The sequence below is a fragment of the Heliconius melpomene genome, chromosome 2 (genome assembly GCF_056956725.1).
Source record: "Heliconius melpomene rosina isolate 202511_hmr_F chromosome 2, ASM5695672v1, whole genome shotgun sequence".
Taxonomy (NCBI): domain Eukaryota; kingdom Metazoa; phylum Arthropoda; class Insecta; order Lepidoptera; family Nymphalidae; genus Heliconius; species Heliconius melpomene.
In genome coordinates this window covers 745,237-770,862 of record NC_140390.1, presented here as the reverse complement: position 1 = coordinate 770,862, position 25,626 = coordinate 745,237, and the positions used below count along the sequence as shown (strand labels likewise).

General features: G+C 33.8%; 2 protein-coding genes across 2 annotated transcripts; one reads left to right on the top strand and one right to left on the bottom strand.

Annotated features, from left to right (window-relative positions):
• Positions 1–1,315: 1,315 nt before the first annotated feature.
• Positions 1,316–18,011, top strand: LOC146540244 (alpha-tocopherol transfer protein-like). Its single transcript, XM_085206135.1, has 7 exons — positions 1,316–1,416; positions 3,630–3,768; positions 8,149–8,299; positions 13,046–13,150; positions 15,506–15,653; positions 17,046–17,262; positions 17,639–18,011. Exons 2-7 carry the CDS (start codon positions 3,633–3,635, stop codon positions 17,791–17,793), a joined length of 912 nt encoding a protein of 303 aa, XP_085062261.1. The 5' UTR covers positions 1,316–1,416; positions 3,630–3,632; the 3' UTR covers positions 17,794–18,011.
• A 5,602-nt stretch (positions 18,012–23,613) lies between these two features.
• Positions 23,614–24,919, bottom strand: LOC146540243 (uncharacterized). Its single transcript, XM_085206143.1, has 2 exons — positions 24,778–24,919; positions 23,614–24,462 (listed from the first exon to the last, which is right to left on the bottom strand). Exon 2 carries the CDS (start codon positions 24,452–24,454, stop codon positions 23,708–23,710), a length of 747 nt encoding a protein of 248 aa, XP_085062269.1. The 5' UTR covers positions 24,455–24,462; positions 24,778–24,919; the 3' UTR covers positions 23,614–23,707.
• Between the last annotated feature and the right edge of the window lie 707 nt (positions 24,920–25,626).

Genomic DNA, 25,626 nt, shown 5'->3' with positions numbered 1-25,626 from the left:
AATGCTAGAATCCACTAACAAGTCGTTGTTTTGCGGAAAAAACAATGTAGAGGACAGCACACAGAGCTGGGGAAAGCTTTGTAAGGATCGCCCCATATCACATTCCTTGATCGAAAGTCTTCGTCATATCCAAACTAATTGCCAGACCCTCTCGCTTGCTTTCGACACCCGCAGCCCAGCGGTGGGTCAGGTAAACCAGAAGATCACCGGTAGAGCGCCCATGAAAGAAGCTATTTTGACGGTCAAGCGAAAATCGTTGACGTAAAAAAACATTAGTTGTTTTGTGCCTATTCAGCCCGTGATTTCTATTCTATAATCTATATATATATATAAAAGGACTTGTCCTCACTGACTGAGGTAAGACGCACGCACAGCCGTAACCGCTGTGCGTAGAAACGTGAAATTTGTACAGGTATTTACTTTTGTAATCTGGACATCCACTAAGAAGGGATTTTGAAAAATTTTAACCCTAAAGTGGTGAAATAGGGGTTCAAAGTTTGTATTGAATAAAAATTTAAATCGGCACCGATTTTTATAAAATTTGAAAATTAGATTTTTAAAAGTATTTAATTGAACACGTTTTTCATCGTTTTCTAGAATTCTCCCCCTAAGGGTGCAAATAAGGGGTTGAAAGTTTGTATGGAAAAATCTTTAAATGGCCACCGATTTTTATAAAATTTAAAACTTAGACTCTTAAAAGTATTTAATTGAACACATGTTCTATGGTTTTCTAGAATTATCCCCCTAAGGGTGCAAATAAAGGGTTGAAAGTTAGTATGGACCAATTCTTAAATCGCCACCGATTTTTATGAAATTAGAAATTTAGACTCTTAAAAATATTTAATTGAATATGTGTTTCATGGTTTTCTAGAATTCACCCCCTAAGGGCGCAAATAAGGGGTTGAAAGTTTATATGGAATAATCTTTAAATCGCTACCGATTTTTATAAAATTAGAAATTAAGACTATTAAAAATATTTCTTTGAACATGTGTTTCATGGTTTTCTAGAATTCACCCCCTAAGTGAGCTAGCGAAGCTGCGCGCGTCCGCTAGTATAACTATAAGTCCAAGCGGGCGAAGCCGCGTTTAGGTCGCTAGTTAGTTGGGTCGTTTAGTTATATTAACACGCAATCGTTATTTTCAGCGAAGTACCAGCAAATTGAGTATTTCTTTTCACTTATTACTAAAAAAAAAAACAGAGACATAAATTATGTTAACATTTACACGTAAAAAACACAAATATATAATTATTCCGCTACACAACCTTATATTAAGCTGTAGCATTGTAAACGCAACCTATCATTGCCTTTTAAATCGCGAGCGACCTTACTGCCTTACACTGTATTTACATTCAATACGTTGAGTTTGACACATGTCCCCAGCATTTACTCCTAAACTAAAATTGTGAAGAAAAACGTAAGTGAAATTATTATTTCTAATTCTTCGTTTTTGGTAGTTGTTGTGAGACAAAGTAAAAATAATATAATAAATAACTTGAACAAATTATTATGTAGATAAATTGGTTATAAAATTATATCAAAAATTGCAGGGCAGCGATTCCAAAATTCCGGATTAAAAAAAAATGACAAATATTCAATAACTGTTTTTGTTTAACATTTCAATTTTATTTACTTTGCAGTAATAAAATACCATTATTAATATTAATAATTTCTAGATAAAGGTATTGCTTTTTAAATCAGTTTGTCGTTTAATTAACTTTTGACATATTATTATACTCCTCTAATCTGGTGGCTGTCCTGGAGCAGGGGCACAAGAGTGTGACTGTTAAACAACAGGTTGTGGGCTCCATTCCCACTCGAGGGTTTTTAATATTGTCAATTCCTCGTTCTGGTTACGAAACAAAGGTATTAAGTTCTGCCACTCAACTCGCTGTTTAAAAAAAATGGCGGAAAGGAGGGAATGAAAGAGAGTTAATGGAAAACGGAATCTCTTTAGGTTCCCATGTTCCCTCTGCCTACTATGCGGGAAAAAGTGTGAAGCTATTTTTTAAAAGTATAAATCTGGATTTAAATTTTAAATTAAATAAACATTTTAAAGTAAATTAAAATAACATGTATAAAATGAAACGAAGTTGATAATTTGTATTCATGTTATATGTAATTTTATTATTAATTGTAGATATACATATACATACATATGTTACATATAAAAAGTACAAACTAAATGTCTTCCTCATATTCATTCCAAGGTTGAAGAGCTGTTGCTATTTTATTTTTTACGGGTTTTACCCCTTTTCAGAAAAGAATAGTGAATAGTCACTTAGTTTCCAATTGTCGGCCTCTTTAGTGACATGAGACTTTACGTGTTGAGAAGCGTAACATAACGCTGCATTGTTGTGGAATTAGATTGGGGAGAAATTTAAATTAAGGCCAGTTGTAGTGTAGAGGTACAAGCTTGCCATTCGAGGAAATGACATACTTATCTTTTGTACTTACTTTTTCGTCGGCGGAAAGGTGGGAACGGAAGCGTCTTAATGGGAACGGAGTGTCTTAAGCTTAAAAGAAACAATAAAATGAGCTTAGAGAAAGAAAAGAAAAAAAAATTGAATTAATACATTTTCCCCACTAAGATTTGAACCTGTTACCACAACCATTATACGTTACTTAATTTTTTGTTGTCAAAGGATCGATAAAAAATACCGTAGAAACTTAGTATCAAAATATACATAAAATACTTGTAAAATAAAATAATGAATATTAATTAGTGTTGCGTAATGTTATTTTTTTTTACTGGCAACGACTTAAAAAATAATAGTTTATTATTAACCGACTTCTTTTTTCAAAAAAGAGGTTATTATATACCTAGTAGTTCAGTCGTGGTGCAGGAACACAAGCGTGCGTTTGTTAACGCGACGGGTTGTCGATTCGATGTGGATTAATTATTATAACATATTACTTACATAATAATTGTCTTTAATTTAAAATACTCAATTTCCATAATTCAATCCAATCCAAATTCCGAATAAACAAATTAAATTTATCCATTAATCTTATTTGGCGAAACAATAATGTTTATTTCATTATTAATTTTTTTACCTTTCAAGTTATTCAGATGTCACAAGGTCGAATACAGATAGAATTCAAATGAGATTATAACATCAAATTATAACAACTATTTGTGGCTAGCGGTAGGTTTCTCTCTAGAAGAGAGAAGGATAAGTAGGGAACAGTTGTGTTGTAGTGGGAACGGAATGGCCTAATAATTATGTATCCAAGTTCCTTCTGCCTTCCCTACCAGGGATGTGTGCGATACAGCGTGAAGTTAGAAAAATATATATATTATAGGTCTATTGAATATTTCATGAGAAATAACTGTTTCTTTGTCATTCATAGGAAACCGTAGTAGAAAAATTGTTGGTATATTTATTTAAAAATGGGGCTTCACGCATTTACTCGCATAGCTGGAAAGATAGAGAAATCCTAGTGTTAAGACACTCCGTTGCCAACGCCGTGCAAGCAGCGGAACTCAACGCCGCGCCTGTCTTGTTACCAGAGCATTGAAATAAAAATAAATCATTCTTACAAGTGGGAAATGAACCTACAATCGTCGCGTTTAATTTCAGACACTGTACTGCATTACATAACAAATATTTTGTTGTTCTCTTTCAGTAAATGCCATCCGAAAGTATGAAGCAGATATCCTTAGAGGAAGAATATAAGAAAGACACGAGAGTGATGCCCCAGGATATCGCCGTGTTGAGAGAGTGGCTTCAAACCCAGCCACATTTACCTGAAAAATATATTACTGGTAAGTATTTTCTTACTTCTATTTATTATATTATATAATATTATACATATTATAGAGGCCAGTGGTGGCGTAGGGGTACAAAGGGTGAATGTAAACGCGACTGGTTGTGATTTCGTGATTTGTGTTGTGTGAGTGTTCGATCCCCACTCCATGAATAAATACCGATTTATTTAAATTTATATTTTCATTTCTTCGCTCTGGTATTGAGGCTAAGCACGGCGTTGAGTTTCGCCACTCAACAAGCCATGCCTCCAGAATTCGGCGGAAAATCAGGAATGGAGTGTCTTAACACTCACTTCCCTCTGCCTATGCTGCTGTGTGCGGGATAAAGCTGGTTTATATTTTCTTACTTTATGTTTCTTTAAAAGGCATATATCTTTACTAGCGGCCCGCTCGCGGTTACACCCGCGTAAACTATGTTTTTATTAATTTCTGTCTCCATGACTACGTCATAGTGACGTCTATACAAAATTTGAGACTCCTAGCATTTGTAGTAACGGAGTTTCATACAAACTTTCGACCCCAAAAACAACCCCTTAGAAGTCGAATATTGCAAATTCCCGTCTTAGCGAGCACCTACGTCCTATAAGTAACTCCTACGCAAAATTTCAGATTCCTAGCACTTGTAGTTTCTGAGATTTCGTGATGAGTGAGTGACCTTTCGATTTTATATATATAGATTAACTTAACTTAGCATCACGCTTTATCTCTAGCAGGGTAGTCAGAGAGAACCGAGCGCCAAACGCTACGGTAATACAGGTTTATAATAAAATCAAGGAAACTGAATTGAGAAACTGAATTATATAACTATATATATATTATAGCCAAAAGATGCTGACAAAAACCGCCAAAATGTATAAAATATCTCCATACTGAATTAACTTTAATAGATTAGAACCTAATTATTACAGCTACATTTTATAGCTTTTTTTAGCATTAATTTATAACAATTTTGATAAGAAAATTATATCTGTACATATAAATAAAATGTAAGTAATTGTCTGTTATAATTATAAACTGTTATTTCAGAATAGCTATGTTTTTCAAGAGCATATTATAGTTATTTTCATAATATCTAATAAAACACAAAGAAACGATTTCATATTTTTTGTCTGTCTGTCTTTCTGTTTCTCCTGATTAGTCTTCGGAACAGCTAAATTGATTTTTATGTGACTTTTACTAGATGATAGAGAAATATGTGGAGCAATATATACTAAGTTACTTTTTATCCCGGACGTGAACGAAATTTGTGCGAGACAAACCACGTAGATATGAAATAAAGCAAAAATAAATTTAATTCAATAAAAAGATTCCAATTTATTTACTGTATAACAGCATTGACAGCCAGCCAAAAATAGCCAATTAATTTACATTTAAATGGTATTGAATAAATCTAGTCTAGTCTATTTATATACAAATATATAATGCTATAAAATAATAATGTTCTTTTCTTATCGAATTTTATTTTAATTAAAATGCTTAATACAAAAAACTTTATATATATATATATATATATATACACACATATATATATATATATATATATATATATACACATATACATATATATATATATATATATATATATATATATATATATATATATATATATATATATATATATATATATATTTGTACTACATTAATACACTTCGGGCGAGTTCGTCTCGTATGATTTTCTTTGAAGAAAGCCTTTTTTTGACTTTCACTCCTAGCGCTTACCACCAGGGGCTCTCTGCCCCTTAGCTATGCAATTGAACAAGCATTGCTGGCAAAAATGTACCTATATATAATAATATAAAATTAAATCGTTAAATAAGAACATTAAAATAATAGACATAATTGTAATATAGCAGTCAGTTAATTATTGCAGTTATTTCAAATGTAGTGCGTTTACTTCTGTCTGTATACTTATAGGATAACTAGCTTTCACCTTTGGATTTGCATGTGGTCGAATGAAAATATTAAATCATTAACATATATATGTATGTACGCTATAACTAGTTCCTGAGATGGCGTGTTTAAACAAATAAACTAATTAGTATAGAAATATGCATGTAATTGTTTTGGACGTCTTTGGCCTTCTTCACGCACAGACTTTAAGGTAGGTAGATGGTTAAAAGTGCTACTACGAGGCTATTTCACAGTTATTTGGCACGTAGAAGGTAGTTCCTATAGAAACGCACATTAGTGGAGTGCCATGTATCTAGGTGGTGGGAATGGTAATTAGGCTTGTGACGTCCTGTGCGGTTAGAAAATTCGAAATCTGGTACTAAATCAAACAGTTCCCTGGGACACTCCCCATAATAAATACGGTAGAGAACGCAGGAAACCTTTCACAGATCATTGAATCCCCAACGATTCGAAAGGCTGTACATTATATCGATCAAAGGGTTTAGCTGATACTAGGCACCAGCCCTGAGATGAGAACAGTATTCTGGACCCTATACAGGACCAATCAGTGTTTTGGCGTGAAGTACTATCTCCTGTCGGTGTCAGCCAGTTACTTTGAGGCCAAAAGCTTAGCCTGATGTATGGAGATATAACGTATGGCTAAAAAAATATGAAAAATACATTATGTATGTATTTTCCATATATTTTTTTCTCGTATGTATGATACATGCAACATTAGCGTGTCATGTAATTGTATGGTTTAGGTAATTTAAGACATTATGCTGGTTCATTTTATTTTTTTAATTGAAAAGCTATTATATTTATTTATGGTCACGCAGCTTCTAAATATAGCAGAGAGTCCAGTGCTAAGATTCTCCGCTGAGACAGAAAGATTAATTTAATTATTAAACTATAATAATATTATTACTTAGGTTAGGTAAATACGTAACTACTTAGGTATAAATTGCAGTGCTTTATGACAAGTATTTATAACCATAATTAAATTAAATTGCATATAACACTCATACGAGTATATACATATTATATATTTATTGTGCAATTTAATATTTTATATACTAATACTAATTAATGTATAAAATCCTTAATTGTAAAAAATAAAATTAAAAAGCTTAAAAAATATTTTTTTTTGCTCCCATATAAATGTTAATGCAGCATTTAAATTTTAATTGGCGCTGTAGAAGTATATAATTTAAATAAAATAAGTATGTCTTACACTGGTTTCTTTATAAATACTATTATAAAAATTAATAAATATCTCCTTAGCAAAAAATAGTGAGCCATTTTGAAAAATTGGAGTATCTGTCTGTGATTTTCAAATAAGTTGTTAAATAAGTAAAAGTTTTAGGCGCTGTTAGAAATATGTGACTAATCTCGACGGGGTTGAGACAATCGTGGCGTAGCACAGCATTTGATTGCAAAAACTATAGTGATGATTGCGGGTTCGATTCCCACTGGAGGAAATTAATTATTATCATTTCAACACTGTGGTAAGTACCGCCGTTAAAAACACAATGTCTCGAAAGTGGGATGAAAACTGGGGAATGGAGTGTCTAAACACTGGGTTAGGCCTGCAAAGCCGGCCATATGGAGGATTATGAATTATTAAACTCTAATTTTCTATTTAGGACCTTTAGATAAATGGTCTTGAACATCGGACAGACGTACAAAAAAGTAGTCCTCTATCAGGAACTGAGGGTTCCGTTTTGTCCTTTTGAGGTATTGAACCCTAATTTTTTAGGGTGACACGAAAATAATAAACAAGGAAGCCTTAAATGAAGTCGCCGTTACAAGGTTACTTAAAATTTTAGCGCAATATATGTTTTATTATACAAAAACTTGTAAATAATAAATCTTTGTGAAATAAGAAAAAAAAATATTATAATAGCAAGAAAAATAATGGCCAGTCATGGCGCAGGGTTACAAAGTATGATGGTAAAGCGACTGGTTGTGGGTTCGATCCCGACTCGAGGAAATGAAATATTTATTAAAATTAAATTTCTATTTCCATTTCTTCGCTCTGGTGTCGAGTCAAAATCGCAGCGTTGAGTTCCGCCACTCAACACGCAATATCTCCAGAATTCTGCGGAAAGTGGGGAACGGAGTGTGTTAAGATTAGGTTCCCTCTACTTATCCTGTTGTGTGCGGAGTGTAGGCTATTAACAAATTATCAAAGTGTTATTGTCTTAACAGACAAGGAGTTCTGTTAAAGTTAATTAATTACGCTAATTAGGGATAATTATGCTCTATGAGACGTTTTTATTTATTTCTTTGTGTGAATCGTTAAGTTAATTATCTTCGTGTATGAGTGTTTCTCAATGAAATACATAACGCGTACGCACACGTAACATAAGTAAAACGCGTTTATTTCGTTAAAGTTAAAGAAATACTAATTCGAAATTTATTTATTGGTTTAGTTTTAAATCTTGTTATTTACTTTCCATAATTATTAAAGACATTCCATTTCAGATTTGGAGCTTATCCTCGCGTATCACTGCTGCGGTCGCAGTACAGGCTTCACTAAGCAAGTTGTCGATTTGAATTTTACACTTCGGTCATTTCTCAACGCCTTCAAAGATAGGAAGGTGGATCGTCATATTTTGAAAGTTGGAAATGATGTGTACGTATGGTTTTTTTTCTCTTTTGTAATCGAGAGCTAAGCGGAAAGTGGAGAACGGAGTGTTTTAATAGGAACGCAGTGTAACACTAGGATCCTAGGTTCTCCAGGGTAGGCAGCTACCCTACCATTTATTCGGTGTGTAGGCAGCATAAAGGTAAAAATAATGCCACATACGACAATATGAAAGAACACAGGATCATTCCTGGAATTTTGGAGGCATTGAAGCGCGGAAGGCGCATGGCGAAACTCAACGCCGCGCGTCACATCGTTGCCAAAGCGTGGGAATGAAATTATTAAATAACTATTACATTTCCTTGTTTTTTCCGTTTCCGGTTGTCATACAGTTAACATCGTCACTGAGTGCTTATACTAAATAAATCATAAAAACATTACTAATATCGTTTATAGTGCCAAAATATCCGCGATCTACAAAAGTGAATACACAGGCATACGTTGACTGTACAGTGGACGCCAGCTATTTCGTAAATAAAGCATAATAATTAAATCACGATTTGATTTGACATTAGTAACTGCTTGCGAGGCCAGCTGGATAAACAAAACTACCTTATAAATGAGACAGATCTACTGTCAACGTCAAAAGCCAAACCATAAACAATAACTACATTACGGAAAGCAAAAAGGGTGACCATATATATAAAATTTGAAAAAAAAAATTGCAAAAAATATATATACAGTATTAAAAATAAAACATAATAATAATATATATATATATAAATATTTATTTATAATACTTAAATATATAAAAAAAATATATATATAAAAAAGAAACAAGATATAATTCATAACAATTATGGACCGCCAAACGACACTGCTACTGACTGAACTCAAAGCACATTTGGCGATCGAAACAAGAAAGGCAATTGAAGAAATAACAGAATCAGTGACCAAGAAAATCTCAGAAAACATAAACAGCACGCTCTCGGCAGTTTTGCAAGAAAATGAACACTTAAAAAATGAAATTGAGGAAATGAAATCTAAGATTCAGCTTCTGGAAGAGAACAAGAAAAAGAACAATCTCATATTTTTTGAAGTGCCCGAAACAGAACAGAGGGGGTGTCTTACACAATATATACAAACTATTATAGAAAAAGAAACTAATATATCCATCCAGACAAATGAAATTAATAATTGCTATCGATTAGGAGTAAAGGGGAAAAAAAACCGTCCTATCCTGGTCAGCTTTACCTCTACTTGGAAGAGGAATATGATTCTAAGAAGCAAAATTAATTCTAATATAAGGATCAAAGAGGACTTTTCTAAAGCAGTTATGGAAAAGTGGAGAGAACTTCTACCACAGCTCCTACAAGAACGAGAAAAAGGCAAGATTGCTTACCTAAAGAAAGACAAGCTGATAATCAAGGAACGTAACGAAGGAAAGAATGCAAAAAGAACAAGAGAACAGACAGAATCTCCTGAAAATTCAGAAAATCAGCTGACGATTTCGGCTCCAAAAAAAGTTAATAAATCAAACATGTATAACTTTGTAACAAGAGGTAGGTCGTCATCACTGTCCGAGACAAAAAACTAATACGCCCCGGAAACTGGAAAAAGAAAAAACAAAAACAAACTTTCACTACAAAAAACTACAATAACGTCCCAAGCCGGCCAGTCACCGTGGGACAAGAAGACTACTACCTTCCAAATCACCCACCTACTACAAACTGTGTAAAAAATAAAAAAACCATCTCTCTACATATCCACATACAACGTACTTTCGCTGAGAACCGAGGAAAGCTTAGAAGAACTAAAAATAGCACTACAGAACGTCAAATGGAATATTATTGGTCTCAGTGAAGTGCGTAGATTTGGAGAAAGCATTGAGGAACACGACGAATTTATTTTTTATTATTTTGGCGAAACACCCGGTAAGCATGGAGTAGGATTTCTAATCAAAAAAGAAGTAAAAGAAAACATCGAAGAGATTATTGGCGTATCGGAGCGAGTTGCTATACTGAACCTGTCATTAGGAAACCAGAAATGGTCTATAGTACAAATTTATTCTCCTACTGAACAATCAAGTAACTCCGAAATAGATCTGTTTTATTTTAAACTCAATACCGCTCTGAAAGAACATGCACATAAGAAAATAATATTATTAGGAGATTTTAATGCGCAAATTGGAGAAAGAAGGCAAGGCGAAGAATCAGTACTAGGATCCTTTTGCTACGGGAAAAGAATCAGAAATGGCGAAAAGCTACTAGAACTAGCATATGAGAATAATTTTAAGGTGCTTAATACATTATTCAAAAGCCGCAAAAATAGTAGATGGACGTGGAGTTCTCCCGGTGACCTGTACAGAAATGAAATCGATTATATATTAACGAACGCTAACACCTCTTTCCAAGATTGCAGAGTAGTCAAAAATATTAATTTTAACAGTAACCACAGAATGGTTAGAGCTAAACTGACAGTTGAACACTCTAAAAAAACCAGACCATTTAAAATTAAACCAGTAAATACTAACCAAGTCATTCTAACAGAAGAATTTAACTCCAAGCTGAAAAATTTTATTGAAGAGACGAAAGAATTCGGAATACAAGATAAGTACGATGCACTGGTACATATAATTACTTCATCTACCAAAGTAAAAGAAACCAGCAGAAATAGCAAACTGTCGGAACATACTAAATGGCTACTAGAGAAAAGAGCGAAGCTACTAACTGACGTTAAGACAAAACAAGTAAGGACAGAAATAAGTTCCACAAGCAAATTAATAAAAGAGAGTTTAAGACAAGATCGGAAAGCATACAGGTTAAGAACTTTTGAAACACAAATAGCTAAAACAGGAGGAATCAAGAAAGCCATACGCAATCTAACGGAAAAAAGAGAATGGATACCTACAATAAAGAATAATATAGGAAAACGCATGACAAGAAGACCAGATATATTAGCTTCAGCCACGGAATTCTACCGCAATCTATTCTCCAAAGCCAACGTTAATGAACAGACGGACATTACAGGAACGGATGCCGTACCAGAATTTTTTCCAAGAGAAATTGAAATGGCAATAGCAACCCAAAAGAAAGACAAATGTTCTGGACCAGACTATATCTACAACGAGTTCTTAATTACGAATAAAGAATCATTAGTACCAATATTTATGAATTTATTTAATGATATAATTAAAAATGAAATGATTCCAAACCAATGGCTAACATCCACAATAACATTAATACACAAAAAAGGCGACAGGTCAGATATTGGCAATTACAGACCAATCTGCCTCATGTCTAATATATATAAGGTATTCGCTAAAGTGTTACTCAACCGTATAACCAAAAACCTTGACGAGAATCAACCTAGAGAGCAGGCAGGATTCAGAAGCGGATACTCTACACTAGACCACATACATGTCGTCAAACAAATCATTGAAAGAAGCAAAGAATACTGTACACCATTTTACTTCTGTTTTGTGGACTATTGCAAGGCGTTCCATTCTCTCGAACACGAAAAAATTTGGCTAGCCCTTATAAACCAGGGAATTGAGAGGAAGTATATTAGGATAATAAAAACCATTTACAACAACAGTCGTGCCAAAGTAAAACTAGAAAGGGAGGGGAAAGAAATTAGAATAGAAAGAGGCGTACGTCAGGGCGACCCTCTATCTCCGAAACTTTTCACAGCTGTTCTAGAAGAAGTTTTTCGCGCTTTAGATTGGGAAGACTATGGGCTGAACATCAATGGAACAAACTTAACTCATTTAAGGTTTGCCGACGACCTGATAATATTTTCTTCGACGCAAGCTAAACTAAAAAAAGATGATTGAAGACTTAGACAAAGAAAGTAGGAAAGTAGGTTTGACAATGAACACCCTGAAAACAAAAGCTATGACGAACAGTGTCGAAGAACCAATTGTAATAAACAACAAACCCATTGAATATGTCCAGGAATACACGTACCTTGGCCAAGTAATCTCGCCCATTGATCAAACCACTAAAGAACTAAAAACAAGAATCGGCAATTCATGGAAAAGATACTGGTCACTCAAGGAAATAATGAAAAACAAAGAAATCAGCATTCATATAAAAACTAAACTCTTTAAAACTTGCATCCTCCCGGTACTATTTTATGGATGCCAAACCTGGGCCCCTACGAAGGAACACTATAGAAAATTGGAAGTCTGCCAGAGGTCAATGGAAAGGAGTATGCTTAACATGAAAACCGCCGACCGAGTAACAAATATCTCAATAAGGAATAAAACGAAATTGGAGAATGTTACTTACCTTATTAGAAGACATAAATGGAGATGGACCGGCCACACTATGCGTGGAGCCGAAAAATGGAGCAAAGCAATGAATGAGTGGTATCCTAGGAACCAGAAGAGGAAACGCGGTAGACAGTTTAAAAGATGGGAGGACGAAATAAAAGCCACTGCGGGTCCATTATGGTCTAAAACCGCCAAGGACAGAAAAGAATGGAAAAAAATGGAAGAGGCCTTTGTCAAATTAGGGCAAACAGATTAATCTACCCGAGCAATAAATAAATGTAAAAGTAAATGTATCTTTGATGTGAATTTGTAATGTAAGTTTAATCTGAATAAAGGCTTTTATTATTATTATTATTATTATTATTACATTTCCTTGAGTGGGAATCGAACTCACAGTCTATCGCTTATACAGACACAGGCTTGTGCCCCTGCGCCACGACTGGCCTCATAGATGACTTTTTAATATTATTTTTAAGAACTATACCAAATTTAACATTGACTCGTGGTTTTTTTTCCAGTTTGCTCACCCCCCTACCAATGAGGACGAAGGAAGGATACAAGATTTTCTTCGCACACATTATTAACACCGACGTAAAAGTCTTCAATTTTGGTGATTGTGTAAAGTAAGTTTAAATTTTAAATTCCCAAGTTCCCTCTGTCTACCGTGATATGTGAACCCAAGAAAATAGTTTATACCTCACATAGCAGACCAAGCAGAACAATCCTAATGTCACTTCGTTCCCCAATAGCCGTTCAATTTTCGAGACTTTACGTGTTGGGCGGCGGAACGCAACCCCGCGCATGATCTCGTTACCAGAACGAGGAAATGAAAATATTAAATGTAAAATATTCAGATTGAAATTATTGTCATCATCCTGCTCTGGAAAGACGAGACACAGAATTGAAATCGTCGTTCAACTCGCGAGGTTTCTATAATGGGTATTCTTACGGTACCTATTATTCTCGAACGGAATTTCAAAAAAGATACTACCTTCTTATTGTCAGCAATTAAATCACTTCCGAATGATTTCTTTAGAAGAACGTAGAAGGCGGTTAGATATATTTTTTGTCTCTAAAATTTTTACCAACGGAATTGACTGCCCTCAGCTACTCAATAAGTTTAATATACGTGTACCAGCGAGGTTTCCCCGTAATATAATAACCCTTCTTTATCCCCCACCCCGGAAAACAGTGTTTGGGTCAAACTCTCCTGTTCCTAGACTTTGCAAGTTGGTTAACGAGTACAGTGACCTATTTGACATTAATGCTGATTCAACTAGCAAGATTCGATTAATATTGAACACCAAAAATCAAACATGCTAAAAATATATTAAATTTAACATTTTTTTTTTAATTTTCTTTTTTGTTTTGTGTTGTTTTCTACGCTTAGGAGTTTATTTTCGGTCTATTATAGCAAGATGTATCTACCTGTAAGTGTTTGTTACATTTAGTCTTAGTTCCATGTACTATGTATCTTTTTTGTATGTATTGATGTAAACAAATGTTGGTGGATCAATAAATAAATAAAATAAAATAAAATGGGTAGAAAATCAAAACAGTGAGCGGAGAAATGGAAATAGCTCATTCCACTGAGTAGGAATCGAAGCACCCTTGGGGCTCTTTGGTTTTTTATCATTTTTTTACACCTCTATTCATAAACCTTGATTGTTTTCTTTTTCAAAAAGTATAACAATAGGTTAGGATAGTTAACAACAGTATAGTTACGCCAATCAACAAGCAATATCTCGAAAATTGGTCGGAAAGTGGGAAACGAAGTGGTTTAACACTAGGTGTTTCTAATAATAATAATAATAATAATAATAATAGCCTCTTTATTCAGACCAATCATGCTACAGTTTTAAACATTTATACATAAATACAAAAGAAAAATAACAAATTTTGTAGCAGTAATTAAACAAAAAAAAAATGTACACTTCTAACGTTATTTTACGTCTGTATGCCTATTGGCAAAGGCCTCCCCTAATTGCCTCCATTTTTCCCTATCATTTGCTGTCCTGGTCCATTTACCACCTGCGACAAGCTTTATTTCATCAACCCATCTCCTGGGTGGTCTACCTCTTCTTCTGATTCTGTCGCGGGTGAACCAAAACAATATCGTCTTGGACCATTTTTCCTTTCCCCTTATAGTATGTCCTATCCACTTCCATTTTAGATTTTTAATGGTTACAGTAACATCTTTGGTTCTTGTATATTTCTTTATGTCCACAGTTCTTATCCTGTCCGAAAGTCTCTTTCCCATCATACTCCTTTCCATGGCTGTTTGGCACGCTTCAAGTTTCCGTATATGGTTCTTGTTAAGAGACCAAGTTTGGCAACCGTATGTTAGGACTGGCAATATACAGGTATCAAAAAGTTTTCGTTTGATAAATATGCTAATTTCTTTATTTTTCATAATTTCTTTTTGACTCCAGTATAATTTCCACGCGTGACCTATACGTCTATCGATTTCCTTGGAAGTCATATCTATTGGCGAGATTATTTGGCCTAGATACACATATTCGTCTGTGTAGTTGATTATTTTATTGTTAATAATTATCGGTTCTTGCAATCCATTTGTCATGTCTTCTCGACATTCATAATCAATCCTACTTTACGGCTTTCTATTTCTAGGCTGTTCATCATCGTCTGCAGTTCTTCTTTTGATGACGAAAAGATAATTAAGTCATCTGCAAATCTGAGATGCGTTAGGTTTTCTCCATTTATTTTTAACCCACAATGCTGCCAATCTAATTTGCGGATGACTTCCTCTAAGACGGCTGTGAATAACTTAGGTGAAATGGGGTCCCCCTGGCGTACACCTCTTTCTATTCTTATTTCCTTACCTTCTTTCTCTAGTTTTATTTTGGCTTTACTGTTCCTATAAATGTACTTCAGAATGCGAATATATTGGTTTTCTACCCCTTGATTTTTAAGGTTCCTCTACCTGTAGCTATTTCTTAATTTCTCTTTATTTTCAGATTAGCTCTAATGATGATAGACATAAGTCAGTACGAAGAGGGCACGTGGCCCGGCTTGTTATTAGTTATAGACTTCGAAGGAGTGTCCCTCGGCCATTTGACGAAAATCGATATTATTAATTTGCAACAATTTCTTTATTATTTGCAGGTAAAAAGTTACATTTAAAATTTATTAGGAAAACCTCAAGCAAGTACGAGTACTTTTCTTGATTTTCTATACATCTTGAGAGAGACCTTGCAGGTTGAAATCGTCATTCAAACTATATTCTTTAAAGAAAGAATTTAATTAAATATTTCCATCAGGAAATAATTCCAATATAAATATTTAACATTTAATATTTTCATTTCCGTGCTTTGGTAACGAGGTAAACACCCAATGCCTCATGAATTGTCGGAAGTGTCGGAGGAATGAAGTGTCTTTAATACTAAGTAGTTTCCCAGTTTCTCTCTACCTCTGTAGTCTATCCTGTTGAAGTTTATTCCTCAAATATCAGGGTAGGCAGAGTGAGCTAAGATACTCCGTTCCTCACGCACCGCTCAATTTTCGTATTAAGTGGCGGAACTTAACGCCGCGCTTTATCTGTATACTAGCGGACGCGCGCAGCTTCGCTTGCGTATTTAGGGGTGAATTCTAATAAACCACGAAACATGTATTCAATGAAATATTTTTAAGAGTCTAAATTTCAAATTTTATAAAAATCGGTGGCGATTTAAAGATTTTTCCATACAAATTTTCAACCCCTTATTTGCACCTTTAGGGGGTGAATTCTAGAAAACCATGAAACACATGTTCAATTAAATATTTTTAAGAGTCTAAATATCAAATTTTATAAAAATCGGTGGCGATTTAAGAATTTTGCCATACAAACTTTCAACCCCTTATTTGTACCCTTAGGGGGTAAATTCTAGAAAACCATGAAACATGTGTTTAATTATATACGTTTAAGAGTCGGAATTTCAAATTTTATAAAAATTTCTGACGATTTAAAAAAAAACCTATACAAACTTTCAACCCCTTATTTGCACCCTTAGGGGGAGAATTCTAGAAAACGATGAAACACGTGTTCAATTAATTACTTTTAAAAATCTAAATTTCAAATTTTATAAAAATCGGTGCCGATTTAAAATTTTTTCCATACAAACTTTGAACCCCTATTTCACCCCTTTAGCGTTAAAATTTTTCAAAATCCCTTCTTAGTGGATGTCCAGATTACGAAAGTATATTTTTGTCTAAATTTAACGTTTCTACCATTAGCGGTTACGGCTGTGCGTGCGTCTTACCTCAGTCAGTGAGGACAAGTCCTTTTATATATATAGATTAACAAAAAAGTATTATTAATAAAAAAACAATAATAATTTGAAGGAGTATATAGCACTGCGGTCCCCACTTTCTTCCGAATTTTTGGAGGATTTCATCAGGATTGCGTCTTTGAGTGGCGGAACTCAACGCCGAGTCTCATTCGAGTGGGGATTGAAGCCAAAACCGTCGCCTTACTCACACCCTTGAGCACGCTTTTAAATTAATTTTATTTTATTACAGGAAGCACTTCTAGTAAAACTAAAAGGCTTACATTACATAAATGCACCGTCTTTCATCGACAAACTACTAGTCATGATGAGGCCTTTCATGAAGAAGGAACTGATGGACATGCTTCACATACACACCATCGGATCTAAGAAACTGGAACAGTTTATACCTCTTGAGGCTCTACCTAAAGGTTGTGGGGGTAGTGGTACGAGTGTTGATGAGTATAAAGGTAGAAACCGGTTCATTTTATTTTATGCTCCTTTTTAAATTTTGACAATAAACGGGACGCCTATAGTTTTTATTTTGTTTTGAGAATTATTTTAATTTACTCGCTTTGGTTACAAAACAAAAATCGAACCCACAACCATCGCAATTACAGTCAGAAACTTAGGAATTGCACTATGATTGGCAAATTTTTCGTTGTTTTTTTTTTTTAGCTATGAGGTTCACTTCATCCATATGCACCGTCTAACTTTCGAGGCATTGTTGACTGGTGGAACTGAACGCCGCACTTTATCTTGCTACAAGAAAGAGCAAATGAAAATTATTTATTCCCTAGTATGACTTTTTCGTTATTTAGATATTTTCTCTTTATTTATTTACAGATGAAGTAATATCCAAACTAAATACGTACAAAGAATATTTCGAACAGGACAAGTATAGAAAAGTGGTAGAATCCCAAAGACCTGGAAAACCGAAGACGATTACAGATATATTTGGCGGCGTTGAGGGCTCGTTTAAGAAATTGGAAATCGATTAATTATTTTGCATTGTTATAAAATGTTATTTACATTATTATTATTGACTAGCAGACCCGCGAACTTCGTATCGCCTAACAGTCGATTTTTTTTAAATATGTATTCTTCTATTAGCGACACCGGGTCAGCTAGTAAGATAAAAAAAATAAAAACTTAAATCATTTTTAATTCTTATAATATTCATTAAAAATGATAATAAAAATAACAATTTCTGATATCTTATTATGATGCCTACTTATTATATTTTATTTTATTTTTACTTATTCTAAATTCAGTTTCATTTTCATTGTATCTGGGGCGTAGCGTTTTCTATATTAATACCACAAACACTTAATAATTGCCCCTGGGATTTGTTTACAGTCATTGCGAAAGCAAGCCGTACTGGAAACTGTAGTCTTTTAAGCTCGAATGGTATGTCAGTCGAAATCATTGGGATGCGGGGTAATAAAACGTCTTCTCCTTTGTACTTTCCGTTCAATATGGTTGCTTCTATTACGTTATTCATTATTTTTTTTCGCTAATCGTGTTACAAAGTTTCAGTTGGTTAATATTTCGCAACATTATAACTACACATTCAAGATTTAATTGAAGGTTGTGAGGCGGCAATCCTGGCAAATCAAGTGAATTTAAAAATTCCAGTGGATAGTTCACGACATCATCTTCATAAGTTGCCGTATCAACTGACTTATGTGTCCTTATTTTGCCAGGAATGCCATCTTGAAAATTTATGTTTAATTCATTTACATCAATGTGTTTGGCAGCCAGTAAAGCTCTTTCGCTCAACCAAGTATGGAATAAATAATCAGCAACATTTCAGCAACATTTAGAAGCACTTTATGAATGAGTTCATCTTTTGATTACGTTAACTGACAAAAACTATCAGGAAAGGTGATGCAGCCAGTCAGCGCATATATAGGAAGTTTGCCATTACCAATATCAATGAGTTGCTTAGAGAATATGTCTCCAGATTGATCATTTTGCAACATGACACGCATATTCTTGCTTAAATGTAATACCTTGACATGTTTCCGCAATTTCGAGGACTTTAAACATCAATTCTGTTCATCAGCTTGCATTTAACGTGGAACCACTGGCAATCCTTCTCCTTATAATAAAATCATTGCGCCACCAAATTGATTGGCAAACTGAGTTTTTACAATAACCTTACAATATTGGCAAGCTGAGTTTATAGATCCAATAGCAACACAGCTGTAGGCACTGCTGGCATCAATTGATATATCGTAACAAAAAGCAGCTCGATTCAAATTTGCACCATTATCAGTCAACTATCGTGCTCACGTTCATTGCAATCTTCACGTTCTGGGAGTACGATTAGATTCTTTTGCCTAAATTTGTCCACCGCCTTATAGAAGGCATAGTTACAAATACACAACACTTTATTAATATTATAGAAATTTGTGACTTTTAGATTTAATAATATAGATGCACAATGAGACGTTTACATTTCAAGTGACATCTTACCATAGAAATATTGACAAATATTGACATTAATAGACTGAGATCCCAGGACCCCCAGACCTACATTATTTTAGCAAAGCTGAAATTTTGAGGATTGATAGTCTAATATGTAGTTAAGACTGTATGCATACTCTCTAACTTAAAAAACCTTCAGAGATAGTGCCAACTTAAAACACAACTCCAGTTGCGTTAAAGTAGAAAGTCTCTTTTTTTTCATTTATTTATGTACCACACAATAAAGAAAGTACAGAAAACTTATGACAATAGAACAAATGTGTACAATGGATAACTTATCCCTAATAGAGATCTCTACCAGAAACCCTTGAATGTAGGGGATGTTAAAAGAAATGATTCGGGTGCGGTATTTTAATATAATGTTAATAATAATAATAATAAACCTACATACAAATATACATAACATTAATCAATATTACTATACCTACATAAATATATAAAATTACATAAAAGAGTTGAAACAGAAAAAGAAAATTAATAAAAAAATGACAAAGCGACTACTAAAGATTCTAATTGAGATTGAGAAATGTTGTTTTAATTTGATTTTAATAGTATTTAGAAATGGGTTGCCCGACAGTATAGAGTTAGGTAGTGAGTTCCATAAGCGCACTGCTTGAACTGTGAAGGATTTTTCATAGAAAGAGGTATTAAATATAGGGCACTCAAGCTTTCTTAGAGTTACACATGAGCGTACAGGTCTTTCACTTGGAAGTGTCAATTGAAAACGTTCTCTTAAGTAAGGAAAAGAATTTTTATATATGTTTCAAAGTAAAAAATGTATATTTCACATTTTTTGACGTGGACCTTTACTTCTGCGAGACGTCATAAAGGTTCTTTAAAATTGGGGAAAATTATATTAAAGTAAATCTAAAATTTAAAATATATTATTTACGGACAATTTCAAGACCCCTCTAGCCCCAGACCCTAAGCAACCAGATCAATCCGATGGCTTTATCATTTTTCCAAAAAGAGATATACCGTTATTTTTCTCTACCTCTGAAAGGATCCCATTTTCAAGTTAGTGAGTAAGCATACTGTCTTAACTACGTGTAAGACTAATGTCCTCAAAATTTCACCTTTGCTAAAATGACGTCGGTCTGGCAGCTCTGGGTTCTTGGGCTATAATGTTTATACGATACTAACGTCACTCAATTGTTTTGCCTTCCAGGAATCCAGCTACTAACATTTAAACTTTATAGTAGGGTATTAAAGTCTTAATTGACTTTTAAGTAGATATTAATACGAATCTTTTGTATGGGAATATAGAAAAGTCTTGTTTTTGGACCTTTTCTGGTAATTTTTTAAATTTTTCTCTCCGTTAGAACCATCCTCGTACTTCAAGGAATATTATAAAAAAAATAGCGAAATCGGTTCAGCTACTCTCGAGATTTGCGCTTAGCAACACACATTCAGCGATTAATTTTTATAAAAAAGATATTTCGTATATTTTTTTGATATTATAAAATTACTTTTGGCTCGTTCCAGAGTGAGATAATAATATTTCATTTCTTCGAGCAGGAATCGAACCCAGAACCTGTCGTGCTTATAGTCCCCTGCTTGTGCCACTGCGCCACAACGGGCCTCAAAATTATAAGAATGTAATCTTTTTTTTCTGTGATACACATATATGTTACCGATTTATGGATTTTCTTTTTAAATTTAATTAATTTGTATAAATTTACTTAATATATTTACCTAAATTTATATCATTTGGTGTTGAACCATTTCAAATAATAATTATGGTATTACGTAAACGTCAAAACAAATGTTTATTACGTAGAGTAATTTATTTTAAGACGACTGACGAATTATATGTTATAAAGTTTAGCTAGGTGACTGGGGTTCCACATTGGATCCAATTTTTTTTATGTCAACTGAAAATGCTCATCATGTTCAATATCTTTTCCTAAAGCGTTGTATTGATATGTCTTATCGATTAAGCGGGCTGCTAGGGTTTCACATCAGGTATTCGGGCTATCAAAATCAATTATAGCCTATACGTAGGCGAAGACTAATAGCTATGCAACAAAAGAAGTTTCATTTAAATTCGTCTAGTAGTTTTGGAGTTAAAAAGCCACAACAGACAGACAGACAGACAAGAATTCCAAAAATCATATTTTACCTTCTAGTAGTTGTATTAAGTCTATATATATATTAAGTATATATATCTATATATATATATAAATATATTTATATATATTAAATATATATATTTATATATATATATATATATACAGGGTGTCCCAGGAAGCAATGATAAAACGAAACCAGGTGATAGACCAAGTCGTGACAGTTACGAGAAAAATATAAAAAAAAATCTTTGTCATGTATTTTTCATATTATATTGATTTTAAAAAATATCGCAAAAACCGACACCCTGTGATGGTTTTTCAAGTCCCTGGACTACAAATATTACTCTTTCTTCATTTTTTTTTCTGTAATGTAATCATGAGTAACCCTTCTGTGAATTACAGTTTAAGATTTAAACATACCTGCATCAGTTTTCAATAAAATGTGATGTTTTTGCCAAACATTAAATTCAAAATATTTACTACACCCAACTTTAACCGACTATACTATAAAAAAAATGTACTACACTGTTTTTGCAAGTAACTTTAAAAGTTGGCGCATTTAATCTGGATTCCGAAATGGTACGACACTTGCTGGATTACTTCTTTGTTGAAGAGAGAAAAATCGAAATACACGATAATCGGGATGACGTTCAGCTTTTTGGTATCTTTTCCGATACATTCTAGCTGCAGCATTTGCGTTACATAACCATTCTCCATGAATGAAATGCATATTGGCATTTTTTTCTTTTTTTCGAAACAAAAGTGTGGAAAGAAAATAGCGCTATTCTTCACGCTTTTCTTCACATAGCAGATAGCCAAGTAAGGAGAGGGAACTTACTTACTTCATCTACCAGAAATCCAGAATGCAGCGTTCTACTCCGTGTACATTTATCTGTGTACCCATATATATTTTTCTTATCTGCTTATTATTAGGGGCCAGTCATGGCGCGGGGGCACAAAGTGTGACTGTAAACGCGACTGGTTGTGGGTTCGATCCCCACTCGAGGTAATGAAATATTTATTTCATTTTGTTGAATTTGAATCGATTAAGCCCTCATATAAACGCGTGCTTAACGTATTACGATAGCAATATAACATACCAGCATATATAACTAAACATATATTCATATTCATCATTCAATTAGATTAATTTAGATTCGCTGTACCTTAGTAAAGTGAGCAGATAAAGCCTAGTGTTAAGACACTCTGTTCCCTACTTTCTGTCAAATTCTGAAGGCATTGCGTGTTGAATGGCGGAACTCAACGCCGGGCTTTTTGCCTTGGTGCCAGAGCGAAGGAATGAAAATATTAAGAAATAATCATTCATTCCCTTGACTGGGGATCGAACCCACAACCGTTTCGTTATAATAAAAGTGTAACTGATCACTGTATGTACATGCAAGATTGTATATATATGAGAAAAATGTTATTAGAGACATTTATCTATACCTACTTATAATAAAATTGTAACTGATCAGTGTCTGTACATGGATCTTCGCTTAACATATAGAGTTTATTTTTATTACAATCAGCTCATAAATAAAAATATAATATAATATTCTAAATAAAAATATTTATGAACTGATCGTAATAAAAAACTCTATATGTCGCTTCTTAGTTGTGCCAATTTAAAGTACGAGTAAGTATGTTATACGACAAAATTAATACTTGCTAAAGTAATTATCATATAGGTACAACTGTTTTATCGAATTGGATAAATGGTAACGGTAACTTGCCAAAAACAAGACTGTAAAACGTGAACAAATGTACACACTAACAGACTAACACAGAAAAAATATTTTTTTGGGGTCTTTTACAAACAAATGTCCCCAGTATTCGTTTTTCTGATTTTTCTTCTATGTACTAACACCGATAAATTAAGAATTTAGTATAAGTATAGATGTATTATTTATTAGATGTAATATTTATAACTATATAATAAATTCCCTAAAACCTACAATCTTAAAATTGGGAGGAACCCCTTGGTGGGCGAATCCAACTCGCACTTGGCCGGTTTTTTCTAAAATAAATATCCATACATCGATTTATATAGCTAAACTTTAGATATTTTCTTTAAAATGATAAAATTTTTAGTTGTTTAATTTTGTAAAATGGTAAAAATTTCATATGATAAAATAAATATTTGTGTATATGATAAACATTTATCTTTAAGGAATGTCCTTTAATATTATCTAATGATAACACTTGTTAAATCTTGGGTAGATTAAAATTAAAAAAAATAACATAAACAATTAATAGCTTATAATATTTTTATATATTACTGCAAAAATAACAATAATAAAAATAAAGTACCATCTTTTTATTGTTATTGATAAAAAAACAGAATTAATTAGCGTCGTTTTATAAGAGTGCCGTTGTCTGATAAGAAGTTTGACCCTGTGACCCCTTTAGCTTTGTCACTCGCTAAGAACAACACCAAATCAGCTATTTCCTGTGGATCTGACACCCTATTCAAGGAAGTGCCTTTTTGGAAATCCTCCCATGTCCCAGGGAAGCTCGAGTTTTCAATGATATCAGTTTTCACGGGGCCAGGACTCACTGTGTTTACTCGCACTCCATGAGGAGCTAGCTCCACAGCAGCACATTCACTGAAATGGTTCAAAGCGGCCTTGGAAACACTATACGTCATCAATGCTGGTAACGGAGACGGGAACTGACCACCGACACTCGATATGTTCACAATGTTACCTTGAGTCTTGACCAGATGAGGCGCAGCCAGCTTCGACAAATGTATGGCAGCACGCAAGTTCACACCCATCACGTCATCATACGCTTTCATAATATCTCCGTTTAAAAGACTCCCCAAAGTTGCGAAGCCAGCATTATTGACCAAAACGTCCAATTTTCCGAATTCATCAATCGTTTGCTTCACCGCTTTCGCTGCTTGTTCGTCTTTGGAAATGTCAGCCCGTATTACCAGCGGTTTATTGCATTTGTTGGCGACACTAGAGAGTTTCTCCGCATTCCTTCCAATTAGTACTACGCGAGCTCCTTCTTTGCTAAATGCTATGGCTGTAGCGGCCCCGATTCCGGAAGACGCGCCAGTCACTGTCACCACTTTGCCGGCGAAACTCATCGCGACGTCTGAAACGTGTGGGGAACTAAAATAGAATGAATATCGTTCGAGCGTTGCACCGGTTTGTTTGTTTAGTGATGATAAATATATCTTATCACCGTGTTATAAAATACTAAATTGCTTGTGTCATGTTCGACTACCCTATAAAAATATTATAAATGACCAGGTCTATCTTAGTTTAATAATTACTTAATTTTTTTCTTTTACTTCATTAAACTACCTACTGTATGGTTAAGTATAATTTTTCGAAAAATTATTTAAGTAACTTATATTATAGTTTCAGATTTTTAGGGTTCCATAGGTAAATGGTTAAAAACGGTTACCTTATAATTTCGTTATTCCCTTCTGTCTGCCCCTCCGTCCGTATGTCACAGTCATTTTACTCGGAGACTGTGTGACTGGGAGCCGTTACAAAGTTATACATGCAAGTAAATAATTTGAGTAATAAAAAATATGATTATTAAAAAATTAAAACGTTCACGTTCCTGGCCTAGTGATTGCTTTAAATATCAATCCATAAGATTCCTTGTCCATCTTTTAAAAATATTTTTTTCCTAATGTTATTATTATATTGTCTTTTCACTAGCACAGTAGGTACATAGTGCACGCCGTGTTTATGTAATATATTTTTTCCCTATATGGCGCAAAACCAATTTCGAAGCAAAAAAAATAACTAGATTTTTTTCCCCCGAGTGGGAGTCGAACCCACAACCGCCTTTACTTTATTACTAAACTAATATGTTTTACTATTGTGTATGTATAACTATTAGGATTATAAGTTCTGATTTTTTCTTATTTTCTAGAGAAAAATATAAATCATTCTGCTCTCCATTTTCATCCAATATTTTCTGAGATGAATGGGGTATTCAATCTGAACAAGTGTAATATGAATTTAAGGAAATAGAATTATTTTGATTATAGGTAAGTTTCCATTTATTTGGTTGATAACATTGCTAAAAAATAACTATTGTTGAATTGGCTGAGATTTTAGTTTTCAATTTATCAGTGGCGGTCCGCCCCGGGCCTCGGGTCCAGGGGGGCCTCCAAATGGTGCAAATTCCCTTGATCAAATCCTAAATAAGCCCTTGAAAAACGCATACTATCTACTTAAGAGGAAGTTTGTGGTTGGAGGGGGCCTCCAATAAACAAATAAGTACAGGGATTAGTGCAGC